Source organism: Bidens hawaiensis, unplaced genomic scaffold, assembly GCF_021521415.1.
Source record: "Bidens hawaiensis isolate Kalapana, Puna unplaced genomic scaffold, B.hawaiensis_p1.1 tig00001236_1, whole genome shotgun sequence".
NCBI classification, from domain to species: domain Eukaryota; kingdom Viridiplantae; phylum Streptophyta; class Magnoliopsida; order Asterales; family Asteraceae; genus Bidens; species Bidens hawaiensis.
This window is the reverse complement of record NW_027491070.1, coordinates 2,029,617-2,052,515: the sequence shown is the minus strand read 5'-3', so window position 1 is coordinate 2,052,515 and position 22,899 is coordinate 2,029,617. Positions and strand designations below refer to the sequence as shown.

The following is a 22,899-nucleotide window of genomic DNA, read 5'->3' as shown; positions in this document are numbered from 1 at the left end:
GTCGACGCCTCAGGAAGGCTGACCAAGCCTACCGTCATCGGCGGAGAGGTACTACTCGGCACTCCACCCGGGAATGCGTCAACATCCACGCCTGCACAAGAAGATAAGTGTTAAAACAATAAATTTATGAAGTATGTCAAATCTACAAAAACAAGGATGTTTGTACTTACGGGTTTTCTTGAGCCTGAACGTACGGACAGGCGGGGACAAACCCGATGGAGCCGGTCTCTTGATGCCGGTCACCGTCGTCGTCGTTGGTTCTCCGGAGGTAACAGTCGTCGCCTCCGGAACAGTGGTCTTCTCACCACCGGGGCTCCCCGCCACCTCTTCACTATCTGAGTCGGTGTCAGATAGGAGCACCGGATCAGCTGTGGAGGCCACCTTCTCCTTCCCTTTCCCACCGGCAGCCTTCCTCTTCCGCACCAGCGGAGGACCATCTGCGGATTCCTCAGAAGAGGACAGGATGTCAGGAATTCCAGCAGCGGGTACAGCATTGAGGGGTTGAGGATAGAGTATCGCCTTACCTGGCCGCCGTTGGCTCAGGATCTCGTGGCCCAGCGGATAGACCTCCACAAACCGATCCGCCGTTTGCTCCAGGATGGGCAACTCGTTCTCGTCCAGAGCACGAGTGCCCACCCGCACGGGACCGTCAGCTTCCCGCGGGTACAGGAGCGACTCCAAATCGTTCCCATCTGAAAGAAAAGAAACAGTTAGAAGACAGACTCATATCAGCAAAAAAGACAAGACATACCATAAGGAATAGAGTTCAAACCGTATTCGAGAAGGATGGGAAACCGGGACGCATCCTTCCATACCCGGCTCATCCCCAGCATCACCATCCCGGACTCCGCAAACCGGTAAACCGGAGATTGGACCCGGGATATCTTCGCGAACCATTCCGCCTCCTGGTAGCTGGAAGCATGAAGGCTCGGAAGCGCTTTTCTTAAACTTCATGGCAATGGGGATGGCGCGGGCAGAAACGTAGAAGAACTCCCGCTTCCACGATCGGAGACTGCGCTCGGTCACACAGATCTTCAAACCCTTAATACGGGTTGTCAAGGTGTACCACCCCTGGATGCACCTCCAAGTATAGAAGGTCATCAGGCGGTCCACATAGGGCTCAATACCCAGAATCCGGCACACCCACTCGAAGTGCCGGATCTTGGCAATCGCCATCGGATGCAACTCGGTTAGGTGCACACCGTGCCTCTCCAGGACACGGTACACAAACTTTGTCAATGGGAACCTAAGGTTCCCATAAACAAAGAATGCAGCATATACCCCGATCTTGCCACTGGGGGCATCGTACACAGTCTGGTGGGGTTCAGGAAACTCAGGCTAGAGAGACTCAAGCATGAATTTCCTGACGACGTACTGGTACTGATCGACAGGTAGAGCACACTGGCACTCGCCAGCAGTACTCCTATCGTCGGCTACAGCTTCAGCATCATGGGAAGACATATTGCAGAGGAAGAAGAAAACGATTTCGGGAAAATGCTTGCCTGAAAAGGGGAGTATTTGCCGGAAATCGCTAAGAAGAAGAAGAGAAGGGTGAAAGTGTGGATTACAAAGAACCCTCTCCCCCTTTATATAGTAATCGCAATTAATGCGGTGAATTTAATGCGGAGGAGAGAGAAATCGAAGGTGCAATGAAACTATGACACGTGGCAAAGAGCAGGCTGGCAACAGCTGTTGACAGGACGTGTGCCAGCAATTTCGCGGCCACGCGCCCGAAAAATCGCGCCCACGCGCCTGAAAAGCGTCTGGAATGACCATGTACTGTCACGTCACCATAACTTCCTGCACGTCCTGACACAGTCAGAAGAAACCGTCGCACGACGTTTCAGAGGTTTGGACTGTTCCTATCTTTCCACCAACCCTTCGAATTTCAAAATTCAAATTTTGAAAATATTAAAAAGGAAGCGGGAAAATACCCCTTACCTTGGCAAACAAGTAACCGTAAGACAGATGCGGGTACAGTGTAAAGGCAAAACCCTTCACGTACCTAGCACCCGCAGGGAATTGAAGCCAAGTAAAACCTTGGCAAACAAGTAACTGTAAGACGGATGCGGGTACAGTGTAAAGGCAAAACCCTTCACATACCTAGCACCCGCAGGGAATTGAAGCCAAGTAAATTTTGGCGAACAAGTAACCGTAAGACGGATGCGGGTACAGTGTAAAGGCAAAACCCTTCACATACCTAGCACCCGCAGGGAATTGAAGCCAAATATTCCTCGACAACCAAGTAACTATAAGACGGGTGCAGGTACAGTGTAAAGGCAAAACCCTTCACATACCTAGCACCCGCAGGGAATTGAAGCCAGGAATACCTTGGAAGTAAAGTAACCATAAGACGAGCGCTGGTACAGTGTTAAGGCAAAACCCTTCACATACCTAGCGCTCCGCTGGGAATTGAAACCAAGAAGGATCTTCTGGGCAATGCTTGCGGAAGCGGAAATAACATCCCCGCATAGCGGGAACGTCGAGAACTACGTTGTTTGAAGCTCCAGGATGGAATTGGTGGTTTTAACATAATTGATCACTATGTTCAAAACTACCAAAACCTCATGGAGTCCACACAAGTGGGACTCAACGCTCCCGACTTGCGAGGAGGTTACAGACCTACCCGCATCATACCCAAAGACCAAGCAGGAAACTCGGGAATTTCTGCAAGTGACAAGGACTTCCGCGGGAAGAATCCCCATGGAAAACCTTAAAAAACCCTTTTCAAAACCCTTTGCTTAAGTCCAAAAGTTCACCTCACTTTATTAAACACGCATGAGAAGAACATTGGACTGGGGGGACTTGAAGAGGTAGGTCCCAGCAGAGCCCAGTTGGACCCGCAAGACTAACCTCAAACAGGGACGTCTGCGCAGAAACCAACTGGATCCGCAGGACCAACCATGCTCAGAGACGTGACGTCCTTACGCGCAGTACGCAAGCTGGTCCCGCAGGAAATGCCTCCCAATGGTGAAGGACTCCGCCTGTCCCCGCAGCCTCGGATACAAGCCATTAGGGAAGGCCACCCGCGCAGCAAGGCTACACGCACAAGGCACTTAGCTCTCAATCGTTCAGTGTCACCTGAAGGAATGAGCGAAGCCGGGAACAATCCCGCACAAGGGCGGGAGGGGGAATACTCCCGCCCAAATAAGCCAGTCCGTACGATACAGGAAGATCTTCTGTACTGTACCTGACGAGGTATGGGAAAAAAATCTGACTAAAGATACGACAGCTTATAGGCAACAGTATGGCGAGCAGCATGCTCCTACACTGTATGTCACTATTAGCCGCTGCCTACTCACCAACTCTTGTCATACCACGTGCGTAGCTGACAGTTGGTGGAAAAGGAATAGTATACAGCAGGCCTGGTCGCTGTCAGCCGCTACCTACCCACCAACTACCAGCAGGGCACGTGCGTAGGCTACTGTTGGTGGAACAGGAACACTGTTGCAGCCGGCCATACCTCCTTGGAAACCTACCTTCGGCTATAAATACCACAAATGGTATGACCATCTCATCTTATCATATCTTATCACATTATCATCATATTATACCTGATATCTGCTCTAGCAATCTCTTAATATACTTTTATATTTAAAGAGCAATCTAGTCTGATTCTCACGCCGGAGGGTGGTCACAAGGAGGAACCCCCCCCTTCTCAGTGACGAGCTCACGGTGTCTGTTTTGCAGGTTATCAGAAGAACCATCTTCAAAGGGTCTAACCCCTCGTGGGAAACATCTATCTAACCCCCAGGTTACCAGTAATATGCCCGGGGTCCGGTTAGTGTTTCTTCGAGTGATCCATTTTTCATCACAACTAGAGCTCAAGCGGATTAATGTCACTACGACACTCTTGGCAACAAAGATCCCATACTCACTAGTTAAACTCAACGTCATTAGTTTTTTAGTTAATCTCCCCCAACACTATTGTGTAGTCACCTTTTAACTTTTTTTGGCAGTGTTTTTTAACTTTCAAAACAACATACCACTCTCAAGAAAATGGTATTTTTGGATGGATATGTTTAAACCATTTTAAAACAAAACAAAAAAAAAAGTAACTAAAATGATAAAAACCATAAAAATGTTGACATTCCAAGATACATTGAATGATAAGGACAGTTGTTAGTTGTCTTTTGTACCTACTTGCCCTAACTCTTAAATTTATGACTTCATTTCCCCACCTATATTTTGGGATTTATTTACACATTTACCCTTTCTTACCCAATTTCACACACACATTACCATAGTTAGAACTCAGTACAGTTGGGTAAATCCGTAAAGATGTGTTATATGTATTAATCATACTGTGATGTTTCATGGGGATATAAGTTATTGAATTTAATGTTACAAAATAAATGTTACTACTTTGCTCTAATCTAGAACATAACCTATGTGACTATGTCAATATTTCACATGAATCTTGACTCTTAAGAGGATTATTATATTTTAACTGTTTTATTATTCGAAATAGTAGTATCATGAGTTTCTTTATAGAAGGCTATGGGTTTCAACCTTTCAAAATTTTTCTAATTATGAGTTTTCTTCTGGGTGAGTCGATCGAGTCACCCCATTCTATTCTTTAGAGTTCGGACGAAAGGATGATTCATTTACAAGATTGATTTGGGTGTCCGGACATTTGTTGTTAAAAAATATTTATTGGTGTGTTTCTTATGGACGTGTCATACTCATATAATATAATGATGACATTAAAGTCTTTCATTAGATATATGTAACATTTAAACTTTTTTTACACCAAATATTTTATAGTCCTAAAAATAGAAAACCAGAAAATGGCATGTTTGTTGTGATTTGGTCAAGTAACAAGAAGTGTCAGCAATCTGTATAGTGCTCTTTCTAGTACTTTGACTTGGCTACATAGCGGTTATCTTTCTCACTATGGCGCTTTCTCCTCTTTCTGTTTTATTAGAATTCCCTATACTACATCATAGTCAGGACTGCTCTGGAACAGAGCAAGTAGAAAGAAAAGGAAACTGCAGATGCACGAATGGAATATGCACCTGGAATTGGTATTGGTCTAAAGAGCCGGAAAGGAAGAAGCAACGGACTGAGCGACGAAGCGACGGGATTAAGCGCTTCTCCTAGCTTGCTCTTAAGTCTTATACATTCATGAAGCAATCTGACTTATATGCTCCTCTCCCCTTGCTTTATTACACCGATAACTGCAAATGGAGCGAAGGACATCGATTATCTATTTAGACGAACGAAGAATAAGATAAAGGCAGCTAATTCACCCGCATCTGTTGGAGGAAGGAATGGACAGATACATACATACTTTTTATCCTTTCTCCCATAAAGCTTCCTTTCCTGAATCTTATCTCTTATCTTTCTGATTTATTCTGACTACTATCACTTTATAAACCGGGCCTGGAGAATTAAACCTTAACGTATCAGGGTAGTACGCCTGGAACAAGAAGGTTCGTCGTACAATTTTGGCGATTACAAAAATAAAGGAGTATATCCCTCTCCCTTAGTGTCTTTCCACTTCCGTCGTTCAGGAACAAACACTTCGCCTAATTCTTTTGAATCCCGGCCCACTTTTTCCCCACTAACTAATTACGTTACGACCACTGAACAAACTTGGTTGACGAACATAGTTTATGCGCCGCTAATGTAGCGGCTTGCCGAGCATTTGACAAACTCACATCATCCATTTCAAAAGGGATTTGTCCTGTGGACACAGGAGCAATCCAACCCGTAGGATTTCCTTTTCCTCTTCCCATTCTGACTTCTGTAGGTTTCCCGGTAATAGGGAAATCTGCGAGAACTCTTACCCATATCTTATTATCACAAGAAATCAAGACCAAATATATATCTAGCATACTATATAAGTAGCCTAACGGCCTAACCCCTACTCATCAACCATTCATCCAATCCACAAAAACAATACAAAATCCATATTCAAATTAAACCAACAAAACAAAATGTCACTTGTGACACAAGCAATTAGGGAAAGTGCATCAGAAATTTACCATGGTGATGCAATTTGTCAAGAAAAATCAAAGACTTTGCTAACAGAAATGGGACTACCCAATGGTCTTTTACCTTTAGAAGACATTGTGGAATGTGGTTATGTCAAAGACACCGGTTTCGTGTGGCTTATACAAAAGAAAGAGAAGAAACACAAGTTTGAGAAGATCGGGAAGCTTACATCGTATGCAACGGAGGTAACCGCGGTCATAGAGAAGTTCAAGATCAAGAAACTCACGGGTGTGAAATCTAAGGAGCTTTTGATGTGGATCACACTGAGTGAGATCACTGTTGACAATCCGTGCACCGGAAAGATCAATTTCAAGGCCACTTCTGGCCTTTACAGGACCTTTCCAGTGTCGGCTTTTCAACTTGATGATGTGAAGAAAGATGTTGGAGGTGTGAGTGTGACTAAGGATGCAAAAGAAGTAGAGGAGGGTGCCCAAGTGAAGGAGGTTTGAGCATGTAATGAAGTTTTTATATAATTAATATATGGCAAGGAAGTAATATTTAATCATCACTTGCATTTTATGATGTTGTACCATGTTATCAATAACAAGACAATAATTGAAGATCTAATGTTTCATGACTTTTGTTTCTAACATGAAGAGTAAATGTGTTTGTCTCACTTCAAAATTATTATTCGAGAGTTCGGGTCGGCATGTGCATCTAGAGGGCATGTGCATCTAGAGGTGCACACAAAAACCGGTTAATCGATTTCTAACCGGTTTAAACCCGATTTTATAACATGTTACTAACCAGTCCAATCCTAACTGGTTACTAACCGATCCTAACCGTCGGTTTGTATTATTGATTTCAAAACCGGTTAACCGGTCCGATCTAACCGGTCAAACCTGTCTCTCTAACCGGTTTAACCGGTTAATTCTAGAAAAAAACCGGTTAGCAAATTAACCGGTTAACCGATTTGTGCACGACATCAATCATTTTTCCGCATACATAGAAAGGGGAATCATGGGCCGCCAGTGCCAGCCCAATAGCCCATTAAATCGATTTCTTTAATTAATAAGAATATTGTTTATACTTTATAAATTTGCTTAATATTCTGAATCGGTTTAGTGAACACCAAAATCGTACATGAGGTCATGCTTGATTCATTTAATCAGGGACCTAGAGTGCATCAAGTGATATATTAACTTCGATTTCTATAAACTTATACACTAAGGCGGTAAAAACAATCAATATATACAAGAAATGTAATTATACTTTTTCTAATTAAAGAGCACAAGTTATTCAGCTTGGGCCTATGCAGTCGGTTGTGGTGTTCGTATTTGACAGTTCTAGCTCCTTGCTAGTGTTTTAATTTTAAGTTTTTTGTTGGTCGTTCAAAGAAAAGTTAAATCTATTACTGTCTCTTGAACCGGTCCAGTGGTTAGTTGGAAAGGCCAGAAATGTTTGATTCTCACTTGGGCCATTTCTATGGACATCTGGGTGAATGAAAGAATTATCGGATTCAAACCTGACAAAGGGCGAGGGTTTACGAATTCCATCCGATTCCAGTGCATTAAGGGGCACAGTCTCGCGGTGGTCGAGGATTCGATCTTGAACATAGCCTCAAAAAGGATATGTTTACACATGAGATCTTCTTTCATTAAAAAAGTTAATTAATTTTAATACATCATAAACGCTTTGATTTAGCAATTAATACTTCATTATATTAACTACATGAAACTCAAAGCAACCAACAGAGAATTTATGTTGGCATATACTTCTTTTCTAATGGTCAATTGATAACAGCATCAATAAATTCAATCCCATAGAACTCTTATACTAGGTGTTGTCGTTGAAGCCCAACCTTAAATTCATCCTGTAATATAGCGTTACCTGATACTGATTAGACATGAACTAGTCACCGGATAAAGCCCATGCTAAAGCCTCTTGAGCCTGTTATGGTTCAGGTGAGCGGGGGATTCTACAAGTTTCTTTTGATTTTACTTTTTTTTTGTTTCGAAAATGTAAAACAATAATATAGCTAAAAGATAAATTATATAAAAAAAGATAAAAATTATATACTAGTTTCATAAAACAACAACCCAAACAATACAAATTATAATAACATAATATATGAAAAAAAATAAAAATAGAAAACGAAAAAACCTAATAAAGCCCGAACTTATAGTACGACATACTAAAAAGCCGATAAAAAAACCTTCTTCACACCCCTTCCAAACAAAAAAGCCCATAGAAAATTAAGTTAAGTTACACCCAAACCACTTGTTCTCCGCATTACATCCGAGCCCAAACACCCCTTCTTGCTGTTCTAAGAAAAACAATAAAACAGATAAATAAATAAATAAATCTGAGTCCAACAGTCATCTCTCTCACTCGTGGCCGCTAGCTCCCCACACTTCATCGTTCACGCCCTGGCTTGCTGCTTGACGTTGGTGTACACGACCATTGTAGCAAGGGCTAGCCACTAGCCCCCCTTTTCGCTAGCCTCAATAGTTAGTTTTAAAGTGACGTGCCTGTTTAATCACCAATAAATTGAAAACTACCAAGACAAGTTGGAAATGGCATTTAAGTAATTACCACAAGAAACAAAACCAGTTGCGTATCTACTAAATTATATAAGCACCCAATTGTTATATTGGTCCATAGTAACAAACCATTAGCTATTAAAACCATAACCAAAATGTCTCTTGTGACACAACAAATTAGGGCAAGTGCGACACACATTTACCATGGTGATGCAATATGTCAAGAAAAATCCAAGCTTCTACTAAGAGAAATGGGACTGCCCAACGGTCTCCTCACTTTAAAAGACATTGTCGAATTTGGGTACGTCAAAGACACTGGTTTTGTGTGGCTTATACAAAAGAAAGCGAACAAATGCTTAAATGAGAAGATTGGGAAACTTGCATCGAATGCAACTGAAGTAACTTGTTTCGTAGAAAAGTTCCATATCAAGAAACTAACAGGTGTTAAAGGTAAGGAGCTAATGATGTGGATTCCAATAAGTGAGGTCATTGTTGACAATCCGTCCATGGAAAGATCACTTTTAAATGTAATACTGGTATAGGTAGATCTTTTCCAGTGTCTGCTTTTGAAATTGATGATGTGAAGAAGGATGTTGGAGACGCGGAGGTTGCTAAAGATGCCGGAGTTAAAGAGGTTTGAGCAAGTGATTGCATTTCATAAATCATAAATTGCAATGAAGTGATCTTCATTATGAGTTTCGCTTTATGTTGTATCATTTCATCAATAATTGCTCAACCATGTTGCTATGGTCCTATAGTTCAAATAAAACACACTTTCACTAGTTTGTATAAAGTAATAATCACTAATAAGTATTTAATTTTAAGTTGTTTAGACGTGAAAAAATGATCTTATTTTGATTATTCATTTGAGATATATATGTTGTAAACACTTACTAACCCTGTCTCCGAGAATGATAAACAAAAAAAAACAAAAAATATTAGGCCTCATGCGAGACAAATTTTCGGCCTCCTCCTTATAATATAAACTCTTCAGTTATAGATAAAAAAAACTACAATACAAATACAATTTTTGTAAATAACCAAAACAAACCGAACTTTGAGGCTCTCCTAGCGATTTGGGAAGCTAAACTCTTGATCGAGTCTTTATAGTCCTAACCTTCTGATATTTGTTTTCAATAGATATCATTGCCAATTCGTTAAGTCTTTCTTGGGGTATACATGATTTAATAAGACTTTGACAACTTCAATTGTGAAAGTTTCTTTTTTGTCGATGCCTCCGTTACTGGAATTGTCAAAAGCACTTTATATGAAATTAGAAAAACTGACGGGTTAAACAAAAGCTAATATTGTTATAGACAAATTGCTATTAGGCAAACACAAAACACTTTCTCTTTAAAAAGTTTATAAACAAATAAAAAAAGTAATAATGAAAATCTACAAATAATTTGTCAGTTTAAATTTGGAAGAAAAATGCTTGGATGAAACAATCCAACTCAACGAGTGTCACAAATTTCTTCATCGAAAAACCATTTTATTTCTAAAGACAAGAAGAAATAAGCAAGGTAGTGATTACGTCAAACAGAAGGCAAATGACAACAAATTGCGCTGCTACCCCTTTTGAATTACAAAACTCAATCTACTTTTTTGTTAAGACTCACGCATAGCATAAACGATTTTGCAAGCATAGAAATCATACCTTCGAGTATCCATATTCGATTTTGCAAGCATAAAATTTGGTCAAACTCATCAACTAACATAAACGAATAGAAATCATACTATCGATTACGTGGCCTAGTGCTTGTCTCTAATCGCTACACCCCTTGGCCCTTGCGTGATCTCTAATCGATGATCGAATTCTCGTTTGCGTAGTTTTCATACTTTTTTCCCTGCATATCTATAACAAAAATATGAAAACCTTTTGAGAACCTTAGAAGTTGTGGGTCGTGCCATTGCACGGCCGCACAACCCAAAAACCGGACCAGTGACCTAACCCATTTAGACCCGTTTTAAGTTAGCATATGGTAGGTAATCTCTCTAGCCGTTTTGACATGTTGACTATTTTGTGTGGTCCCAAATTGACTCATTAACTAACGGAGATGACTCAAACAAACTCGTACATAATATACATTTGTGTGGTCCCAAATTGACTCATTTAAGATATGAAAATAAGTAACAATATGAGCCTTTCTCAAATAAAATATGCGTTGTCGTTGAAAAAATTGTACTAGGGCAATAGGGCAGTTAATAAACTTAGCCTAATAAACCTTAATTAATAAAAAGCCCAACCTAGTGACCCACCTTCCCAGCAACCTAACCTAGAGGTGCACAAATTGGATTTTTCAATTACTCGGGTTCGAGTATGTATGAGCGGGTATTGGCAATAACCGGGTCGGGTTGGGGTTTGGGTATTGTCTCTAAACACCATACCATATGTATCGGGTTCGGGTTGGGTATAAAACCGGGTATTTGAATACCCAATTTCCGGGCATTGAAAAAAACCCTATTTTCAGGTATTTCCTAGCTTTTTTTCGGGTATTTTTCGGATATATATTGGATTTTTTATAGGGTTGCACCTTTTAGGATTATTTTTTCGGGTATTTTTCGGGTAATATCGGGTATTTGAAGAACCCAGTTTCAGGTATTTGTAAAGCCCGGTTCGGGTATGGAACCGGCTCGGGTTTTCGGGTATTACCGGGTACAAATCGGGTCCGGTTCCGGGTACGGGTTTTGGTACTGAAATGCATACCCTATCCGTACCCTACAGGTAGGGTCGGTTACGGGTGCGTGTATTAAAACCTGGGTATAAAAAAACCGGTTCCGGGTATTTTTATCGGCTCCGGTTCCAGATTATGGTTTTTTGGTGCACCTCTAACCTAACCTAAAATGGCTCACTAAAATTCCTAATAGTAGAGTAGCACAAACAAGTTTTTTAACCGGTTTCCCAATGAAAAAATATCGGTTTGGTTTGAAATTGGTTATGGTTTCAGCTAAGGAGTTTCAAATCGGTTGTTTGGTTAGTCAATGACGAAGCTTGGACGAAAGCGTGCGCGGGGTTTGGGGGGGGGGGGGTGTTTAAAACAGTGTCTTTCAAAATGATTTTGAAAATTAACCATAAAGGCTTCATTTAGACATTAATACATAGCTAACTATATGAAATTAGAAGCAACCAAGTCAAAAGTTAGGTTGCCAATTTGACAATGCACTAATTGAAAATGGCATCTAGGTAATTATCACAAAAAGCTAAGCCTACTACACATCTACTAAAGTGTGTAATCCCATCATACATTCATATAAACCCATAATAAAGAACCAATAGATATTAAATCAAACCAAAATGTCTCTTGTGACACAAGAAATTAAGGCAAGTGCAACATACGTTTACTATGGTGATGTAGTTTGTCAAGAACAATCAAAGCTTCTACTCACAGAAATGGGACTACCCAATGGTCTCATCACTTTAGAAGGCATGAAGGAAGTTGGGTACATCAAAGAGACCGGCTTTGTGTGGCTTATACAAAAGAAACCAAACAAAACCAAAAATAAAAAGATTGGGAAGCTCACATCAAACGCAGTAGAAGTAACTGCTTTCATAGAAAAGTTCAAGATCAAGAAACTAACGGGTGTTAAAGCTAAGGAGCTACTGATTTGGATTCCAATAACTGAGATCGTTGTTGGCAATCCTCTAACAGGAAAGATCACTTTTAAAACTAGTTATGGCATTTGTAAATCTTATCCGGTGTCGGCTTTTGAAATTAATGATGTGAAGAAAGATGTCAGAGGTGTGATCGTGGCTAAAGATTATCAAAGTTAAAGAGCCTAAAGAGGTTCGAGGCATTGCTTATTTATAAATAAAAATGTATTTCGCTATATGTTGTATCTTGATATCAATAATTTAAAATCAGATACATCATAATGAACTGTTTAGTTACCTAACATCATGCACCGAGAGGGTATTTAACCTAATGGTTTCAAAGTGTTGGAAGAAAAGTGCCCTAAGTGACGAGGTTTCAAGTTGTACGTATGGTGAACAATAAGGTGTAGATTAGTATGTTTAAAAAGTACGTGAATTAACAGTCACAAAAAAAATTGCTAAAAAACCCACCGTAGATGCATGATTAACAACGATGTTACGGTCTTAATTGATTATTTGTATAAAAAAATCACTAAAAGTTTTTAGTTTTCGAATTTTTTTTAGACAAAAAGAGGACCTTATTTTGATCATTCATCTAACATGCATATCTTTACTCAAATCTTAAAAACTTTAGTGGAATCCTGAACAAAACTTATCTACTTTGACACTTCACATCAACTTGTACACGACCCTAACTCACTTGTAATTAGCTTAAAATCACCTCAAGTCCAATCGGCTTATAAGACAATGTGTTATGGTCCGTGAAGATATGAAATGAGACATCATATCACTATCAGTACTATCATGCAGCACCGCGTCACAACTAAGTGAGTGGATTGACATTTTGGGTGACAACTAATTGTTTAAAAATAATTCATATTTGGTGTTTGAAAATAATTAACAAAACGCATTAAGAATTAGAGAATAAACCAACTCACGATCACTTACTATGACGCATGTTTAGTTGTGGACTAATGATATGATAGTGAAACTCCTCGTGCCTAGATGACATCTATATGGCATCACTTTCTTTTCTAGTTACCATAAAACATGATCTACTAGAGGTTGTATATCAAACAAATCACCTAAGGTAAAAGAACCCACCTAATAAATAAAAAACCCAACCTAGTAACCCACCTTCCTAACGATGACCAAATCTAAATAGGGCCACTTAAATGCCTAAAGGTACAAGTGCATAAACCGAACTCTGAGCCCAAACCAGTTTGATTTCAATCAACAAAAGTTGAAACAGGTTCTACTTTAAAACCACTCATTTTTATTAATCTACTTTCCGGTAATACATATGTTAATCGATTGTAAAACCTTCATAAAATTGATCTGTTGAATCGCTTCAAGTCATGATGATTAAATTATTGTGTCTCGTTCAATTATTGTTACTAAACTAAGCCACACAAATTTCAAGAAAGATAGTTGTTTAAGGAAAAATGTCCTTAAGATATTTTATAGCTTAGGTTATCACTTCAACTCTTCAAGCACAAATTCTAAGAATATAGCGTTTGCTAATTTTTTATCATTTAGAAGACAAATATTTGAAAAATATACTTAGACCATGCGTAGTGGTAGAGAAAGAAAGGGGGAGAAATGTGTCACGTGTCGTCCAGTCAGCAAAAAGATGGATTGTATTTTAGGGGTGTGATGATGGGGTAGAGATTGAGAGGAGCAGTGGCGGATCTAGGATAAAAATTCAGGGGTAACATAATTTTTTTAACGCATTGCCCCTGACGGAACCAGAACATTTTAATCAGAGGGCCCGAGCTAACTTTTGTTGTATTCACGATTGTATGACGGCTACTTTCTTTTACTAAACAATGTATTACAAACATCAAAATCTAAACTTCTTTTCACATTATCTTAATATCAAACTGGTATTTAAAGCCTTGATAAATTTTATATATTTTGAAAATAACAAATATCAAACTAATAAGTAAATAACTTGTTAAAAATACATAGAAAAAATAAATTTATACTCCAAATCATAAAATACATTATTCAAATATAACCTTCGAACAATAAAAAATATTAATAAAAAGAATAGAAAAACTAAATGATTATTTCAAAATTAATAAAGAATAAACTAAACAAACTTTAAACGTAAATAAAAACTACTTTTATTGTACGAAGCTAAATAAAATGATAAAAATACAAATAAATGAGAAAAAAATCTTTGTTTAACAAATAAATAAAATATTTGTTACTATCAAGAAAGGCCTATTATATTTTAAACACTTTCTTTTCTTACAATGATATGGGCCCTGGCTTTAAAAAGGCCCAGTGTTAATATTAGGTCATGTTGATCATCTCTCTCAAACTAACAAAGCATTATGCAGAGCTCCGGTGACAATAAAAAATAAATAATGAAACGAAAAAATCCGGCTATTTCACTCTGTTTTCATCTAAATTCTTCTTAGAGGTAACCTAATTTTTGCTCAGGGGTAACCTAGTACATAAAACCGAGAAAAAGAAAAAAAATCGCACTAATTTTGCACTTCGCCGTGAAAGTTGAGGGGTAACCCGGGCAACCCCTGGATACACCCTAGATCCTCCCCTAGAGAGGAGAGGTGTCATAATTTTAATGGTTATATAAATACAAAAAAAATCCGAAAATCAAGTGGGCCCCACTATCTTGGCCGAAAAATATTTCTTAGTTGCTCATCTTCGGGTGGGGTGGGGGGGGGGGGGGGTTCGAACCTGATCTTGACCACTTCTCCATCTCAATCTCTTCCACTACGGGTTGTCTTAGAAATCAAATGAGACGAAATTCTATGAAAAAGATTGTTATATGGATTAAAGTTTAAACTTGTATTTCCACTAACTTTATAACGCATTACATGCATGCGTTGCAAATTTAGGATAACATACTTTTGCCTTTTTTAATCGAAATGTCTTTTCACTATTCACTAAATTTCCACCCAACGTAAACAATTGTATCTTTTTGGTCACTAAATCTTTCATAGATTCATTCCACCATATTGACCCGTGAACCCAAACCGACCTATTGACCCGATACTCATGACCCGCACGTCTCTCTCTTGCGGTGTTTATACTTTATACCCCCATGAACCTTGACTTAACCGTTTTGCCATCCGGTAGTTTTGGAACATTGATTGTCTCTTGATAAATGAGTTATATAAGACAACCTAAAACCTGATTGTTTTCTAGTTATACCATAATTGCCACTTCTAGTGTCACCTAATTTGATAGATGATGGCCTAAAGTTGAATAAAGGTTTGTAAATGTTGCGTTCGATCTATATATAATGTAAAATGCTAGTTTTATTTTGTTTTTATATATATTTTTTTGTAGCTGTTAAGTATACTTTTGTTGACAAACACATGCCTAAACTCATCTCTTATTGTCAATAAGAGTGAATTCGATGAAAATACATATGAAATCAACCAGAATGGAGCTTCCACATTTAAAGATATTGAGTACATGGGCGATAATTTCATTTCTTTGTATATCTTGTTATGTTGATTGATAAAAACATATATCTCTATTCAAACTTATGTTTTATTTATTAATTATTGCTATCATTTGCATATATAAATTTAGGCCCCTCGCATATGACAGGTGTCCCAAAACATAGATTAACCTTTATTATTCTTCAAACAATAACCGATCACAAGGTTAGTGAAACTTGAGCTATGCTCGACTCGTTTACACTTTTCACCCATAAGTATATGAAGAAACAGAAAGAGGAGCAATTAAATCTTTTTGTTTATTCTTATGTCATAGCCTATCAAAAAGCATAGACCGTCGTTAAGCGTAGTACGAGTAATGATGAAAGAACATATAGAAATAGAAAAGGGTTAAAAAGATAATAAAATAGAACAAAGTTTTGTCATATTTTTTTATAATACACAAAACAAAAAAAGAAAATAACGTTTTTATATGTGCTTTTATGATTGGTAGATGTGTCACCTAACCCATTTATGAGAGTTGAAATTAACTTAACAATTAATCACACGACTTATAAATTCAACCATTTCTCCAACTAGTCACAAGACTCACAACCACAAGATTTAGACACATCACAAAATAACAATGACTAAACCAACACCACCATCTGGCCACCACCACACACCACCACCACCTCCCGTCGTTCACCACCCTTCGCCTCCCTTTGTTCACCACACACCGCCACCTCCCGTCGTTCACCACCCTTCACCACCAGTGGTTCACACACCTCCACCTCCTGTTGTCCATCATCCACCGACACATAAACACCACTAATGAGATCTAGTGCTTGAATATCTAGCATGTAACAAACACCATGTGTGCACAAGGATCATATATGTTGTAACTTTCTTTTGATATTTTATGTATCAATAATCATGATGTTACATATATAAGGATCTATGATATGATGTGTTGTAACATATATCAACTAGTTATTATATGTGTACTAATGTTTTAATGAAGTTATTCTTGTTATGTTTATATATATGTTTGTGAAACATATGATCAAACTGTTTCATGGATTGTCAATCTAAAGTACTATATATATAGTGTTATATTGTTTTATTTTGTTTATGATCGGGTGGACAACAAACCGACGACACAACAATATATGGGTTTCTTCATGGATTCGCTCTATGATTAAATCGTGTAACGGTTTCATATAGATCGAAGATTGTATTACCACAGGTTGTATTTATGCCTTTCTATGCTGGATTTTTACAAGCATTATGTTAACATCTCTTCTTTAAAATCCAGTTTTTCTTTTTTAAACCTTCTTTAATCTTAGAAAGCTTTGATAAGAAAAAAGTGGAACACAAATAGATGTCATTTAAAGCAATCTTTAAGTTATGTTTGGTTGAAAGGAATGGAATGAAGGGGAGAATGGAATGAGAGAAGGAATGGAATGGACAAAGGAATGAAATGGATCATTATTATTCCTTTGTCTTGTTTGGTTAATATATGTGAATGAAATTAATAATTACTTTATATTGTTTGGTATATCTAAAAAAAATTTAGAAATGAAATAGAAATAATAAAAATATTCATATCCCAAAATATATATTTTTTTACAAAAAAAAAAAAAAAAAACTGAAATGGTGACGGTGGTGGTAGCTTTGGAGATGAAAATGGTGGTGGCGGTGGCAACGGTAGTGGTGGTGGCGGTCAGGCGGCGGGGGTGGTGGTTGTGGTGGTCAAGCGATGGTATCATCAATAGTGATGGCGGTGGTAGGGTGGTGATGACGGTGGTGTTGGCGGTTATGGTCGGGTGGCGACGATGGTGGCGGTAGTAGCTTTGGTGGTAAGGTGGTGGTGGAGGTGGTGATGGCGACGGTGGCGGTCAGTTGGTGGTGGCGGCGACGGTGGTGGCGACCGAGGTGGTGGTGGCTATGGTAGTGGTGGCGGTGGTTGTTGTTAGATGATGGTATTGTTGAGAAAGTAGGTTGAAGGAGGAATGGAATGGAAAAAAAAGAAGGGGGTGGGGAAGGAATGGTTTTGATGGAATGAGATTCCATGTGTAATGGATGATTCCATTCCATTGTGCAACCAAACACCTCTTATTTCATTCCCACTTAATGAAACATTCCATTTCGTCTGTCATTACTACATAACAAACGCTACCTAAATAATTTGAAAACCAAATTGAAATGAATTGTTCAACTAGGCAAACTAGAATTTGCCTATACTGTTAGTTTGGTTATAGTTTAATGTTACGAACACAAATGAATCGATTAGTTTTGATTGTTATCATACAAAACGATGGAAATCATGAATGTTGCCTCCTTGTTTAGATTTTTATACCATATCAACCGTCTAAACTAATAAAAACAGGTGTTATCTTTCAAAATGTTTTAATATTTTAGGGTTTAAAATATAAACAAACAAACATATATAGTATAACTGTATAATCTTACATAAAACAGAGCTATTGGTAGAATCTAGTGAGAGCGAGACAAATATAGAATTTTCTTCTACCTATGGGATATACTATATAGTATAAACTACTCTTGTTAAAACCAGACTAAAAAAAACCATTTTTCTATCATGTACATTACAAGGGTTTAAAATATAAGTACTTGAACTATCACGTGGCAAACTGAGGGGAAACCTATCATAAACCAAATGTTGTTGATATGTGTTGGGAATTTTGGGAATTTCGATTTAGACTTTCACAGAGTCGTGTGATAATTTTCAGATTAAAAGTTATTGGTTGGTTCCTCAAATACTTAATCGGATAAAACTCTGAATTGAAAAAGAACTTAGTATGAATATTGCTATGGCCCTTGGAACCCTGCTAATCGGGGGCGCTGCCCTCGGACCCTGTTCGTTAGAGGTTTCGCCCCCCTAACATCATACAAACTAAGACAAACATGCACTCCACAAATCCCTAACTTGTTTAATGATTATTATGATTAAATTGGCTGAATAACTAATCCAATCATACTAAAAAACTAACAATAGGGTTGTTCACGTTTCAGTTTCAAACCATGAAACTAATCAAACCAGTCATCGATTTGATTTCACAATCGTTTTTTTACTTTATTTACGCCAACTTCAAAATTCCCAAATCGTAAATGAACAATTTGGCTTGCGGCTAGGAGTGTAAAAGAGCCGAGCTGCTCGTGAGCTACTCGAGATTAGCTCGTGAAATCTCAACCGAACCAAACTTAAACAAGTCCGAGCCTAAAAGTAAGCTCGTTTAATAAACGAGCCCGAACTTCATATATCGAGCTCAAACCAACTCGCGAGCCTGTCATTTATAAAATGGGAGCATTTGTACTATATGTGCAAATCAAAATCGGGCGGATCTTTACCCGGAGTAGAGCATAAACCTAAAAAGATTAAAGAGGCACATTTAAGAACAAGAAAATGACATCGTGATTTGGATTGGATCTCGATGAAACAATCCATCAATGAGAAGTTAATTGGATAAGTTTAATGAATTTTTTTTTTATTATACGTTCGTTATAAGGAAAGGAAAACAAACTCCTATTTAGAGAAAAAAATCTTTTTATTATAAGTTAGAAGGAACTTTCTATGAAAAAAGAAAAAGTATTGGAATATACACATTGATTTTTTTTAAATATATTTTTTATAATAAATAAAATAATATTTATAATATTATAAAAATAACTAAATAATATATTTTATGTTATATATATAAAACTGTACTTGAAAAATAATCTACATAAATAAAACAATATATAGATTAATTAACGAATAGTAAATGAGCTGAACTCGAACTTAAAAACGTCACGAGTCTGTTTGCACCGCTCCTTGCTGCTTTTAATTGGGCTTGTTTCAAATTTAGCATGAGCCCACTGTAATGTAAGGTTCACCAAGTTTCCAGTGACTGACTGAACCAACCGCCTACAATTCGAGTTAAGTAAAGAGGCTACGAATCTGAGCCCTTAGACCCTTGTCGTCACTGAAACCCTTCCGTCCGTACCGTCACTCTCTCCGGCAACCATTCAGGTTAGATTAAATTCACCTCAATTGACTGCTTACGTCACCATTTTGTTTTATTTCTTTCCGTAACTCCTCGAATTAAAACCTAATTAGCTAAACCTAATTATATTGTAATCGTTGCTTATTATCTAAGCTATGATTAGTTTCTGTTGTGACACGTGACGTGATATTATTAGGTTCTGTTACAGCGGTTATTGTAAACATTTCGATAGTGTTGAACTATTAGGTCAAGTTTTAACGTCATGTTAGTTTAAAGTTTTGTAATAGATGAGTAGCATAAGTTACTTATAGAAAATGAATCTGATTCGTCAGTAGGTTGAATTGAATGATGATAGTGTGGAATTTAGGGCTTTTGGAAGAGCTGTAAGCAAACCAAATGTTAATAAATGAACGTAAGTGCTCAAGGAATTTCGTTTGATTAACTAAATGAACTACGAACGTAGGTCATGTTCTTATAATTGTGTTTGTTAACGTTTGACAATGTGTTGGTTTAGATTTGTTTATGTTTCTTTATCTAAGGTTTTTTATATGTTATAATGACTATTCTAATCTTATCGTGTAGATTTAAGCACCGGTCAACTAAAACCAAAGCGTATATACGTATTATGTGATTAGGTTATATGTAAATTAACGTATGAGTATAATTGGTTTCCCTACCCACTTGTTCTCTTTCTTTTTGCAATTCCTCAAAAGATAATCTAATATACCGTTTTACACCATAATAGTTGTTACACTGTGTGTTCTTATAATGTCTGCGACTAATTGATTTCGCGTTGTGAAACGTGGTGTGGTGATAGGTCGATATTATTGGTACATTTATATTAAGTTTTGTAATTGATGCCTTGATATTTAACATTATGTTATATTGAAGTTAAAAATCACTTGTTAATGTAATAATGTATCACTAAAACTTAGGGTTTTTTGTGATTGCAGGATGGATGACAGTTTGTATGATGAGTTTGGAAACTACATTGGACCAGAAATTGAGTCTGATCAAGAGAGTGATAGAGAGGATGAAGAGGAGGATATTCAAGATAAGATATCCGAAAGGGCTGATTCTGATGAAGAGAATGCGGCTGCGGGACCCAACGGGTGGTTAACCAACGGTGAAGATGTTGATATGGATAATCAGATTGTTCTTGCAGAGGATAAGAAGTATTATCCTACTGCAGAAGAGGTTTATGGTGAGGATGTGGAAACCCTTGTTATGGATGAAGATGAACAACCTCTTGAGCTACCGATTATTAAGCCCGTTAGGGATATTAAGTTTGAAGTCGGTGTTAAAGATTCGTCCACTTACGTTTCAACTCAGTTTCTCTTGGGTCTTTCTTCAAACCCTACTTTGGTTAGGAATGTTGCTTTGATTGGACACTTGCAGCATGGGAAAACGGTTTTCATGGATATGTTGGTTGAGCAAACACATCATATTTCTACTTTTGATCAAAACAGTGAGAAACATATGAGATACACTGATACACGAGTTGATGAACAAGAGAGAAGAATATCAATTAAAGCGGTTCCTATGTCACTTGTTCTTGAAGATAGCAATTCTAAATCTTATATGTGTAATATTATGGATACACCGGGACATGTTAATTTTTCTGATGAGATGACAGCTGCTCTTCGGCTTGCTGATGGTGCTGTCTTGATCGTTGATGCTGCTGAAGGAGTCATGGTAAGTCATTTAATAGTTTGCTACATTGTTTGTTATATAATTTGTATACTCTGTAGTATTTTGTTATCAACTTTCATTAAGATAGTATTTTGGTATCAACACTTGAACAGGTGAACACAGAAAGAGCAATTCGGCATGCAATTCAGGAGCGTCTACCTTTAGTAGTTGTGATAAACAAGGTATTCTTATTACCATTTGATTATTGCTATTTGAAGTCACAACACTCAATTTATAAGTACTAAGAACTTCTATAATGTTTATATGTAGGTTGATAGATTAATTACTGAGCTTAAACTACCTCCAAAAGATGCTTATCATAAGTTGAAACATACAATTGAAGTCATCAATAACCACATAACTGCAGTCTCTTCGACAGCTGGCAATGTTCAGGTCATAGATCCAGCTGCTGGAAACCTTTGTTTTGCTAGTGGTAGTGCAGGATGGTGCTTCACTTTACCATCATTTGCAAAGCTATATGTCAAACTTCATGGAATACCTTTTGATGCCAACAAGTTTGCATCTAGACTTTGGGGAGATTACTATTATGACCCTGCTACCAGAACCTTCAAAAAGAAACAACCTTCAAGCGGGGCAGAACGGTCATTTGTACAGTTCATCCTAGAACCCCTTTATAAGATTTACAGCCAAGTTATTGGAGAACATAAAAAGAGTGTGGAGACAACATTAGCAGAACTCGGGGTCACTTTAAGCAATGCTGCTTACAAATTGAATGTGAGACCTTTGCTTCGTTTAGCTTGCAGCTCGGTTTTTGGGTCAGCCACTGGGTTCACCGACATGCTGGTTCACCACATTCCGTCTGCTAAAGAGGCTGCATCTAAAAAAGTTGACCATATTTACACCGGGCCTAGAAGTTCAAGACTCTACAGTGCCATGTCAAATTGTGACCCAGCTGGTCCACTCATGGTCAACATTACCAAACTGTATCCAAAATCCGACTGTAGCGTTTTTGATGCGTTTGGAAGGGTTTATAGTGGAGAAATCCATACAGGTCAGACCGTTCGTGTTCTTGGAGAAGGTTATTCACCTGATGATGAAGAGGATATGACTGTAAAAGAAGTAACAAAACTATGGGTTTATCAAGCCCGTTACAGGATACCTATTAACAAGGCACCACCTGGCTCTTGGGTACTTATTGAAGGTGTTGATGCTTCCATTATGAAAACCGCTACACTTTGTGACTCTAAATATGATGATGATGTGTACATATTCAGGCCTCTTCAATTTAACACTCTTCCTGTAGTGAAAACCGCAACCGAACCGTTAAACCCTAGCGAATTACCAAAAATGGTTGAGGGTCTTAGAAAGATTAGCAAAAGTTACCCGTTAGCAATTACTAAAGTTGAAGAGTCAGGAGAGCATACTATTTTAGGTACCGGTGAGTTGTATCTTGATTCTATAATGAAGGATCTCAGAGAACTATATTCAGAAGTCGAAGTCAAGGTATTGCAATCATTTCTTAATTGTTTCTTAATATTGTATTCTTTTTTCTAATGCATTTTATGTATTAAACAGGTGGCAGATCCGGTTGTCTCATTTTGTGAAACGGTGGTGGAGTCTTCATCAATGAAGTGTTTTGCTGAAACGCCTAACAAGAAAAATAAAATTACCATGGTATGTTAGTCGATACACCTAGTTTATGTTCTTATTTTTCTATAAAGTATGTGTCTTATATAATTTTT

General features: G+C 37.9%; 4 protein-coding genes across 5 annotated transcripts in view; all 4 read left to right on the top strand.

The window, feature by feature from the left end:
• Positions 1 to 5,850: 5,850 nt before the first annotated feature.
• Positions 5,851 to 6,577, top strand: LOC143568872 (uncharacterized). Its single transcript, XM_077054915.1, has one exon. The coding sequence runs from the start codon at positions 5,943 to 5,945 to the stop codon at positions 6,447 to 6,449; it is 507 nt and encodes a 168-aa protein (XP_076911030.1). The 5' UTR covers positions 5,851 to 5,942; the 3' UTR covers positions 6,450 to 6,577.
• Positions 6,578 to 8,638: 2,061 nt separating this feature from the next.
• LOC143566462 (uncharacterized) lies at positions 8,639 to 9,123 on the top strand. Its single transcript, XM_077053161.1, has 2 exons — positions 8,639 to 8,933; positions 9,026 to 9,123. Exons 1-2 carry the CDS (start codon positions 8,639 to 8,641, stop codon positions 9,121 to 9,123), a joined length of 393 nt encoding a protein of 130 aa, XP_076909276.1.
• Positions 9,124 to 11,778: 2,655 nt separating this feature from the next.
• Positions 11,779 to 12,255, top strand: LOC143566451 (uncharacterized). Its single transcript, XM_077053153.1, has one exon. The coding sequence runs from the start codon at positions 11,779 to 11,781 to the stop codon at positions 12,253 to 12,255; it is 477 nt and encodes a 158-aa protein (XP_076909268.1).
• A 7,215-nt stretch (positions 12,256 to 19,470) lies between these two features.
• Positions 19,471 to 22,899, top strand: part of LOC143568847 (110 kDa U5 small nuclear ribonucleoprotein component CLO-like) — a 277,562-nt gene continuing 274,133 nt past the window's right edge. For both annotated transcript variants that reach the window (XR_013141637.1, XM_077054901.1), the window contains exons 1-5: positions 19,471 to 19,530; positions 20,458 to 21,199; positions 21,310 to 21,378; positions 21,467 to 22,660; positions 22,733 to 22,831. Coding sequence is in view for 1 of the 2 variants with exons in the window: in XM_077054901.1 (XP_076911016.1) it covers positions 20,459 to 21,199; positions 21,310 to 21,378; positions 21,467 to 22,660; positions 22,733 to 22,831 (2,103 nt within the window). In the remaining variant the exon portion in view is untranslated. The remainder of the gene's footprint in view (positions 19,531 to 20,457; positions 21,200 to 21,309; positions 21,379 to 21,466; positions 22,661 to 22,732; positions 22,832 to 22,899) is intronic.